Source organism: Medicago sativa, chromosome 6 (genome assembly GCF_051527215.1).
Source record: "Medicago sativa cultivar Bolivia chromosome 6, Bolivia_mono, whole genome shotgun sequence".
NCBI classification, from domain to species: Eukaryota; Viridiplantae; Streptophyta; class Magnoliopsida; order Fabales; family Fabaceae; genus Medicago; species Medicago sativa.
In genome coordinates this window covers 83,529,316-83,540,009 of record NC_140754.1, presented here as the reverse complement: position 1 = coordinate 83,540,009, position 10,694 = coordinate 83,529,316, and the positions used below count along the sequence as shown (strand labels likewise).

Sequence of the window (10,694 nt, the reverse complement as noted above, 5' to 3'; positions counted from 1 at the left end):
GGACATATACACAACCTCGCAACACATAGCAATCATGATCCGGGAGCGACGTCAAATGATGGGGGCTTGAAAAAACATGCATTGGTAGGTATAAGTGTAACATCAATACTTCCTTCACTAGTACTTAAAACAACCATGGCCAGTGTCAGATCTTCTCTAGAGCCCACGGTAGCCATGGATCCCCCCAGATTTAGGATTAATACTATATTAAGCATATACTATAAAGTGTTTTGCAAGTGTTGTAGTGGAAACTGAAGGTGTTTTGCATCAAGAGGTTGTGGGTTTGATTCCTTCTCTCATGGCATATGCATTTGCATGAGGGATGAGCATGGATGCTTTATGCTTGCTAAAACATAGTGTTTATCGCCAATTTTGAACATGGATATGGGTGAAACTTTTGGCTTCTCACTAGTATGCAATGGGTTCAAGATCAACATCTTACGAGTGTAGATTTTGAACTAGACTATGAGAATATGGTATCTAAGTTTCAAAGTAAGGAGACGACTAATTGGATTTAGGAACTATCATTTAAGATCGTCAGAACTTATAGGTCACAGTTTGCAAACTTCCGTGGTTTAGTTTACTAAGGGATAAACCAATGAAGTTGCACACACTTTATACGACCACATTTTTTATTAGTTCCGCTATTATTTTTTATTAGTTCCGCTATTATTAATGAAATGAATTAAGTCTCTTACATTTAGAAAAAATATTCGTATAATATATAAGATCTTGGTCTCTTAATAATTTCCTCAATTATTTAAATTCCTTAAATTCTCACAATATATCTTCATAATTTTCACAAATTTAATCATCTAAATTATTTTTTAATTTTCTTCCACTAAAAAAGCAAATCAATCAAAATACAAAATTACACCGATTATTTAAAAAAAAATCCAAAATCACTATAATCTCACATCTTACAAAATGTTTATACATTGTATACAAAAGTTTTACTAAATTTCCTAACAGATTAAAAAAATCGAGTCAAACATTATTTGCATTTTGAATGAACTTCAGATTATCGGTCATTTTGTAGAGGAAAGTTTGACAAAGAGTCAAAAATAACATACTCTCTCCGTCCTAAAATATAAACAAAAGTTAGTCATCAAAGTTAATGTATTTGATTCAAAATTTGTATCAAATACTTCAACTTTTGTTGACTCATTTTTGCTTATATTATAGGACATATAAGAGGGAGTACCATATTACCATTCATTCAGTTTTCTGGTTAGTGTAGAAAAAAATGGTTACCCCTGTTATTGCTATGGCTAACATTATTGGAGTACCTTCTTCTCTTCTACTTCAATCACCCTTAACAAATTCAATCACTTTCACTCTCAACACCAAAATCAAAACCCAAAAGTATAAACTTTATCTCAATTTCTCACAAACAAACAGCACAACAACCTCGTTTTCATCTTCCTTATCATCATCACTTAGAAACAATGTTCAATGTTTTGTGTTAGCTTGTCTTCCTCCTGCTTCTGAATCTTCATCTTCTACTTCTCCTTCAACTAAGCTGTATGTTAGTGGTAAGTGATAACTGCTTTGACCCTTTTCACCCTTTTATGTTTTTTCTCATTTAATTAGTCTAGAATTTTGTTGCATTTGATAAAGATTGAAAATTTCTGTATTTTTGTTTTATGGGTCTTGTTCCAATTGGTGGGTGGTTTTGATCAATATCAACAATTCTACTTCATGATAAAAAAACAATGGGATTTTTTTTTATTAGAGAGTATATTTTTTATTCTGGGTTTTGGATGAAGTGGTACATCATATGAAACTCACACACACACAATTGAGATGTCAATTATATGAAGCACGGACACGCTGATACCGCTAATAATTGGAGAAATGCCAAAAATTTGTGTAATTATATGTGTCGGTGTCAAACACGACACATGTCCAACACGGGACACATCTAATCCGAGGAGTGTTCGTGCTTCATAGGAGGTCATGGATTCGGTTATGAGTGATGACGTCCAACCTAACAATATCAGCATTGTCGGTTGAGCTAGGCTTGACACTTGAGGGGCTTGTTGGGAGCATTTTTATTAGTTGTATTTTTGGATTGGGTGGTATAGGGTGAAATGGAATTGGATTGATCAGAATAGAATGGACTAGTTATATTTCAAAAAATGGATGTTGTCTATGAATCATTTTCATGTACACTGAACATGACGATGAAAGACGGTTTACATGCATGTTTGGTCTCTTAGGTTTATTTTAGGTTATAAGTTGGTCCCTTACGTTACTGATGTCATCATATTGTCCTTTCCATCAAATTATGAATTAACTATGTCTAAAACGTTCATGTGGCACCTTTCAAAGCTATCCGCATGTGTGGTCTCTATTAGCCACATGGACGTTTTAGACGAAAGTTTGACTAAAAGGGCTAACTTATTGTAACGTTAGCCACGTAAGGGACCAACTTGAGACTTTTTAAACGTAGGGTACCAACATGAAACATAAAATAACCTTAAGGGACCAAACATGCAATTAAACTATGATAGACACATAGACATCAATATAATTTGAGAAAATTGAAGTTATTGAACCGACACGCCTTTAATTTGAAATGTCGGTGCTACATAGGATGTTATTCCATTTTATTCTATGCATATGTTTGGATGCTATTCCAGCGTGAATATGTAGAAGCAACAAATCTAAGCTTCCAAGTAAACGTGAAAAACCACTGTGGTTTTTCATGAAGACGCTGCATGACCAAACATAGGCTATTCAACTCTGTTCAATTATATACGATCAATCCAAACATACCGGATAAGGACACTTGTTTGACTGTAGAGAGTGTTCCCATTTTTTTCGTTGCAAGAGTTGATTTCAAATGCTAGTAATTTGAACATTAGAAACCTTTAGAATTTTCTTCTGTGGTTGAAGTGGTGGTATCTTGTTGTCATGGTAGTTCATAATTCAGAGTACAAGGAAATTGATAGTGTGATGGCCTTGATTTGCAGAACAGAAGTGAAAAACTAGTATTTTGGCTTGGATTATAGTGAATTCGATATTTGACATAATTCAATGGCAGAAAATTTGCCATTGTGATATATTTAATTTGATTTTTGGTTTCAACTGTTAACGTTTTAGATGTATATTATATTGGCTTTTTATCTAGCAAGAATGTTTTGTAAGAATGTTTTGTTTATCTAGCAAAACAACTTCATAAAAAAAGGACATGATTCTGGCATTTTTGTTGTAAATCATGTAAGCATCAAATCTGTACCGAGTTTCAATGATGTTCATGTATATGCTCTGATTCAATAGCCATTTGCTATCTTTTCAGGATCAAAACTTGTTTTGGATTTCTCTGTTATTTGATTGTTTATATGCATATATTTGGACATTACCTTTACACATTGTTACTTCATGTTTCTTCAAGGGCTATCATTTCGCACAACGGAAGAGAGCTTGCGAAATGCTTTTAAGAATTTCGGTCAACTTGTGGATGGTAAGAACAGAAATTTTTGTCGTGTTTTTTTTGTACATCATTCTTTTAGCAGTTTTAATCAATTTGTAACTGCTTTCATTTCTAAAGTAAGCATTCATTGAACTATGAACAGTCAATCTGGTGATGGATAAAGTTGCAAATAGACCAAGAGGGTTTGCTTTTCTTCGTTATGAAGCTGAAGAGGAATCGAAGAAGGCTATTGAAGGAATGCATGGGAAGGTACGATTTTGATGTTGCAAACTAAATTAACTAATTTTAGTTATGAAAATTTATAACTCTCAGTATAGCTTGGTAGCTTTGATTCACAATTTGAAAATTAAGTCTTTCAATTCAGAATTTGAATCTCGATTTGATAACTAAGTTTTAAGCTATTTAAGCAATTTTTGACAAGATTGGAAACACTTTTGCAGTTCCTGGATGGTAGGGTCATATTTGTGGAAGTTGCTAAACCAAGATCAGAGCTAAGGAAGAGAACCAAGCAATAACACAATGTAGTTATAATGAAGTTCCATAGTAAATTACATGTTCATCTTGGCTTGCAATATGCAGAAAGGATCACAGTAGAATTTGGTCCAACTTTCTGCATTATACATCGACACTATCTGGAACCACTTCAAGCAGTGAACCATGGTTGCTATTTCATCAGTCTTTGCACTACTGTGTATACATCTGTCAAACTTCCATGTCATATGTGGCCAATGTGCTTATTGACAGTGTAATTTTTGTAGTCTCATATGTCAATGGCTTCAATCTAAGTAGTTTTTTTACCAGTAGCAATCGAACTCGGCATCTTGTAATTCACAACATTCACACAACTTCACGTCAACCACTTGCGCTAAACTCCGATAGTTCTACCGAAGCAATTGATCACATAAATTTTAGAGATGTTGATTATCATAAACTTACACATGACAGTAACAATTGATAGACAGATTTTATAACAGAAGTAGACTAAGATAAAGGACTAATTTGACAAAAAAGACAGGATGTTATAAATAAAATTAAGTACTCTGATGTAGTTCTTCCTAATAGCAAAAATAACAGGATACACAAAAAAATCCATATATACCAGTTTGCTATGATGGCTATTAGCACATGACACTATTGAGATTTATATACTTGCATGTCCTTGGGAGTTCTATAGCATATTGTTATGACAAAAACAAATGGTTGATGCTCAGTGTCAGTGATATGATGAGCTTATCCATGCTTCCTCCTGTACCTCAATCATTGATTCAATCATGCAACTATTGAGACATACATGTGCCAAAAATGGGAGTTAAAAACACTGAAAACAACAAAAGATTTGCTGGTATGTATATCCAATTTGATTGAACTGTAAAATGATACAGCAAAAAAATTATTGGACATCATTTGCAATATATTACAAAGGATCGTATAGAAATATTGCAAAAAGAATTGAAAATCATAGAGGCTCAACAATTAGACAAAATTAGATCACAGCTATCTAAATCAGTTCCTTATTCTCAGGAAGTTTTCTTGACAAAAACAAAATGAACATTGTAAAAAAAAAAAATATGGAATAGAAAGCTATGAACACACACGAGCTCTTTGTCCCTCTCTTTCTTCCAAGCCAGCAATTAAAGAATTTTCATCTCTTTCAGCTAAACATCTTTTATATGGAACAAACCCTCTTCCAGATTTCTTAAGGACAACTCCTTCCTGACGATGTTTTTGAGTTTGAGAATCATCGGTATCTGATGAGTTGTTCTTGCTTTGATTCTCCATGTCGCAAACTGATTCAGTGTTGGAACCAGTGCAAGAGCTTTCCTCTTCTCTTGCTATTATCTTCAAACAAGGCCTAAGAGGCACAGGGTTAAGAATTTGATGATTGCATGGCATGAGGTGGAAAGCTGGAAGGCCTTGGTACAAACTCCATAATGGTAAAGTTGCGCACTCGCCGACATAAGGATTCTCTTTTGGTTGTTCCATGCTGCTCACTTGAGCTCCATCAAGTGTACACATACCTAGTGATAATTCTGTATCAAGTTGCTCTGATACCTCTTTTTGCCCAACCTTCTCAAGATCATCCATTTCATTAGAGTTGATAGCTGTTAGCTTAGTATTTTCGTCATCATCCTTCATTGACTTCTGAGAACCCATAGAGAGTGTTCGACCAAACAGCTTAATACTAGTGATTTGTGGCATATTTGCAGCATGTTCTTTGGAAGATTGAGTTTCCTCAGAAGAAATAATCTCGGACTTCTGCCATAACACAAGATAATTTCAAAACTAGCAAGATATGGTTTGGATAAAGAACTTACTTGAACACTTATAACATAAACGTATATAATAAAGTCAATCTGTTTTCGTTTAAGCTATAAACTGTTTTCAATGGCTATTCTGCAGAGCTTATGAAAATAAACTAAAAGCAACTTATGAACATGTTATAAACTGTTTCCATAAGCTCTGCCAAAACAGTGTCATAAATTATTATTCTAGTAAATAAGCTCAAATATGCTAATCCATACAGGTCCTAAAATCTTAAACATGGGTCGTATGAACCATAAGCTAAATCAAAGAATATCAAGCAGTTTATCATACCATGGCCATAAGTGGTTTTGAGTTGGTGGATAAAGGAATTGAAGCTGAAGATCCTTTCTCTTCCTCCTCAGATGGTTTGGATGTCTGGCAATCATTTTCTTTTTCAACAGGTGACAAGCTGACCGGGTGAATCTCGGTGGTGCAAGAATTTGGAGAAAGACATCGGTTAGTCTGCTCAGAAAATGCTGCGGAGCCAAATGCTTCCGAACCAAGTGCAGATAGTACAGAGGTTGGCGATTGGGTGTCGTTTTCTGCAACTGACAGGTTAATGGATGGAGATGTTTCAGATTCATTTGGGACCAAATGTCCTTTGAAAGAGTCAACTGATTTGCGAGGGTATGGATGAAGGGGTTTCCTCTTCGGCCGAGGAGGAGGTATGTCAAGCTGAATAGGACTTTCGGCACTGCCATCAGGTTCCCGCACAACCTGCAACCAAGTAGATATTAAGATGCTTGGAATGTTGAAATGGAATATTGAAATGGAATAATACATCTTCGTGTTTATCATGTTAATCCTTTCCTTTAACGTCCAATTAAAAATCCAAATCTACATTTATAATCTTCATTTGCAAGCAATAATTATCTACTGAAATAAAAAAAATTATTAACCTTAGAGAAAAACTTTTGAGCATGGCTTCGAATCTGAACTGCAGTTTTGGACCCTATATGTTCTGCATGAAGATTAAGAGGACTTTATATCTAACTAGAAGACATGCAAAACCATTTATTGTAAATTAATACAACCAAATTTAGTAAATAAATTTTACCTTCAATTTGACGCCAGCCACGACCATACAGTTTCAAAGCCTCAAGGAACTTTTGATGCTCTTCGTCGGTCCATTTCTCCCTTTGTTTAGTGATGGTATACGGTTTCCTAACCTGTTGAAAATTGAAATACATTTCAGGACAAAAGAAAAATTGAAACAAAGGGGTAGTTCTTCAATTGAAAAAAATCCGTGTTGTCAAAAGCAGATCGCGGAAAATAGTGGTTAGTTCAAATGCTGTTATGCAACAGTGCTGTAGTGCCGTTATAGCCGCTATTTGACAACATTTTGTACTAAATAGTATATTGCAGAACAGCATCGGTTCGAATTCTACTATGCTATAGCGCCTACTTTTTTTGTTTACAAAAATAATAGCCGCTATAGCAACTGTATCACAACACTTGAAAAAAAATATTTCATTATGGATTGTGGAAAGTAAAACAACCTTGGGAGCAAGGTTGTTTCCGACAGAAGGTATATCCTGCGACTTCGCATCATTTTCAGACTGCGATCCACCTTTGGAATGGCACTTACTACCTGTTCCAGTTGACTTTGTGCATTGAACTTGATCCTACATTCAAAAGTAGCTAATGAATTGAAAAACCGTTTCGACAACAAAAAATGGAAACCAAAAGATAAAGACAAGGGATTGGGACTAATTTCATGATGAAAGAAATTGATGCTCACTAGAATATGTTTCGTTTAAAGAAATTGATGAATTCATATTGAAAGTTGAAACCCTCTTTTACTATGAAAAGAGGAAAAAAGTCTCCGGAAGAGTGGAGGAATGAATGTAAGATGGATGAAACCTGCTTCATACCAAGCAGCAGCATGTTAAATAGACCTAAGCTTAATCGCCGTCCCGTTCAAATCTCACATACTAACTCATGCAAATACACTCACATAAAACCAAATATTCAGTGATACTTCAGTAAGAACACTATGTCAAATAATGTTATACATGAAAATTATCAACTGAGGTGCTTACAAGAATCAATGTATATCTATAACCTCACTCCAAAATTCTAGGGGACAAACAAGGAATCAAAAGAAATACTCATTTTCTATAAGTTAACCTTATTTAGGCAAGCACTTTGCATAACCAGAATGATTCAGCAAACAATTTCAACTTATTACCGATGTTTTAAAATCTGAACCAGAAGATTCAACAATTTCAACTTCTTACCAATGTTTTAAAAACCGAACCAGAAGATTCAAACAATTGAACCTTTCAAAGCAGTTGAACCATGAGGCAAAGTCTAGCTGATTTCATGTCTGGTTCGGTTTTTAAAACATCGGTTCTTAAAGCTTAGATGCCGATCAAGTTATGACTCAACTACCATATCAATTTTTTATTTCAGAGATCAACTATTGAATACATTCAAGAAACTATCCAATCCATTTTCTATAGAACTTTTTTAGCTTCCCTATGGAACTAAAATACTCTAGAAATACACAAACAACACATAGATTCTAAAACATGTTTTTCCTTAAAAAGTACAAACAAAAATAAATACTATTTAGTACACAAAACACATATCTTCTAAAGCACATGTGTTTCTTAACCAAAAAGAAACTCCCCTCTACTCCCTAGTCTCATATATAATCAAATAATCTTTTTTCAGGTTCATTGAATAACTGACATCAGTTAACCGTTATAGACGACCAGATACATCAGTTATTTAATCAACGAACCTGAAAAGATATTTATGTTGAGACATGAAGTATATAAGAATCAACCTTACTTTTTAAAGAAAATGCAAAATTAAGATCAAAATCATAAAAAGGGTATTAAAAAAAGGCTCAAGTTTGAACTATTCATTGTTATATACCTTAGTCTCCATTGTAGCAAATTCAGAGCCAATCCAGAACACCCTAACAATATCAACTGCCACCAATCAAGCAACACCAAAAGAAAGATCACATATCAATATTCACAATCTTTTCTACATAATAGTCATAAAAAGCTCAGAAAAAATTTCTAAAAATAGAAACTAACAAAAAAATTACAAAAAATCCATTTCACAAATCAGATCAATCTGATTCTGAATGTTAAGAACTAAATCCAAACAAAAATTGTTTTGATAATACAAAAATAGTTAAAAAAATGGATATACCTTGTAATTTCAGCTGAGTCAACCGATTTTGTAAGTCTCAATTGTCAAGTAAAAATGCAAACTTTATATGAAAATTGAGATTTTCAGAGAAAATCAAAGTGACCCAGATGAAGAATTTGGAGAGAAAGAGAGAATGAAGCAATGGAAGAAGGTTGGAGCAAAGAAGGGAGAAAGAGAAGAACACAGAAAAGACAATATAAATAAATTAAAAAATAATATTAAATTAAATTAAAAATTAAAAACAAAAAACCAGAGAGTGACACGTCAGATTGAAAATATTTTTGAGAAAAAATAAAAAATGAAATGAAATTTCTAAAGAGGGTTCGAGAAAACATTTGAGGTTTGTGGCTGAAAATGGTCTAAGACAAAGGACACGTGTCGTGTTTTTGTGATGTGTTAATTTTTATTGGGAAAATAAAGAAAATTAAATTGGTAAAAAAAAAAATTGGGTGGTTTAGATTTTATTTGTGGAAGAGATTAGTGCAGAGAAGATAATTGAGAAGATATTTTTTTGTTGTTTTTTAGTGTCCCTTTTTGACTTATTGTTTTTTTGTTATTTCAGTTGCAGTTATAGCATGTGAATCTCACTCGCTGTTCTACTTAGATAAAGAAAACCGATTAATTAAAATACTCCGTCTGTCCTGCAATAGATGACTCATTTGAAAACGTGCAATTTTGATCTAACTTACTTTGGGGTGTGGTTATGGTGCATAAGGAAATCCTTATGCACCCTGCATAAGTCTGGCCCATTAACAACAAGCCCAAAAAAATTGCTTTTTACACCTCAGAAAAAACAAAAATTGCTTTCTTCCCAAATAACTGAAGAAACCCAAAACATAAGACCATATACAATGGGAAAATTTTTTCAATAACCTTCAACACCCACTTTTTCAATTCCCAACACTGCACATCATTTTCTCTCTCTTAATTCAACACCCATTCAATTTTTATCACTCCAATGGTAAATATTCAACACCCTACCCCACCACTTTTTATTTCTTATTCTTATTTAATTTTTGTTTTTATAATTACATAAAATTATAATTATCGATTTAAATTAAATTAAAATAATACAATTAATTTTTTTTAAAAACAATATTTATTGAAATATTTTTTTTTCTTAACTTAAAATGTAATACAACAAACTAAGCACGCGACACACAAATAGCTTAAAATGCAAGACAACAAACAAGCACACAAAACACAACTAATTTATTTATTCTGATACAAATCATCTTCAATCATGAAACATTCCAAACTTTGTCCATATGTGCTTCACGAGATCTGCTTGCAATTCGTGATGAACATTTGGATCACGCAACTCGGATCTAGCACGCACATGATTTGCAAAGGTGGGTAACACCTCGGTCGAGTATGGTTGCGGTGTACTAGATTCACTTCCCTCAGATTGCTCAAAATCGGTCCAACGTTGAGCATATGTATCTCTTTCATCTTCAACAATCATATTATGTAATATGATGCATGTCCTCATGATGATACCCAAATCGGCTATGTCCCACAAGCGAGCTGGTTCACGGATGATTTTAAATCGAGCTTCAAGCACTCCAAAAGCACGTTCGATGTCCTTTCGACAGCTCTCCTGTTGTTTTGCAAATAACTTATCGGGTTCACTTTGAGGAAGTCTAATTGATTTGACGAAAGTTGGATAAGAAGGGTAGATACCATCAGCTAGATAGTATGTCATATTATAGGGACGTTGATTCACAAAGAAATTCACCCTTGGAGTCTTTCCCTGTTCCACATCATCAAACACCGGTGA

The 10,694-nt window shown here is 33.8% G+C and overlaps 2 protein-coding genes across 7 annotated transcripts; one reads left to right on the top strand and one right to left on the bottom strand.

Moving 5' to 3' along the window:
* Positions 1-1,215: 1,215 nt before the first annotated feature.
* On the top strand, positions 1,216-4,273 carry LOC146917472 (RNA-binding (RRM/RBD/RNP motifs) family protein). Its single transcript, XM_085719305.1, has 4 exons — positions 1,216-1,535; positions 3,401-3,469; positions 3,582-3,688; positions 3,880-4,273. Exons 1-4 carry the CDS (start codon positions 1,247-1,249, stop codon positions 3,952-3,954), a joined length of 540 nt encoding a protein of 179 aa, XP_085575431.1. The 5' UTR covers positions 1,216-1,246; the 3' UTR covers positions 3,955-4,273.
* A 501-nt stretch (positions 4,274-4,774) lies between these two features.
* Positions 4,775-9,073, bottom strand: LOC146917471 (protein REVEILLE 7-like). 6 transcript variants are annotated; one of them, XM_085719300.1, is made up of 7 exons: positions 8,915-9,073; positions 8,630-8,743; positions 7,243-7,368; positions 6,801-6,912; positions 6,643-6,704; positions 6,035-6,460; positions 4,775-5,695 (listed from the first exon to the last, which is right to left on the bottom strand). In XM_085719300.1, exons 2-7 carry the CDS (start codon positions 8,639-8,641, stop codon positions 5,021-5,023), a joined length of 1,413 nt encoding a protein of 470 aa, XP_085575426.1. In that variant the 5' UTR covers positions 8,642-8,743; positions 8,915-9,073; the 3' UTR covers positions 4,775-5,020. The 6 variants fall into 6 exon arrangements, with proteins under 6 accessions (XP_085575426.1, XP_085575427.1, XP_085575425.1 ...); XM_085719301.1 differs by having other exon boundaries at positions 8,630-8,738; XM_085719299.1 differs by having other exon boundaries at positions 8,630-8,685.
* Positions 9,074-10,694: the final 1,621 nt, after the last annotated feature.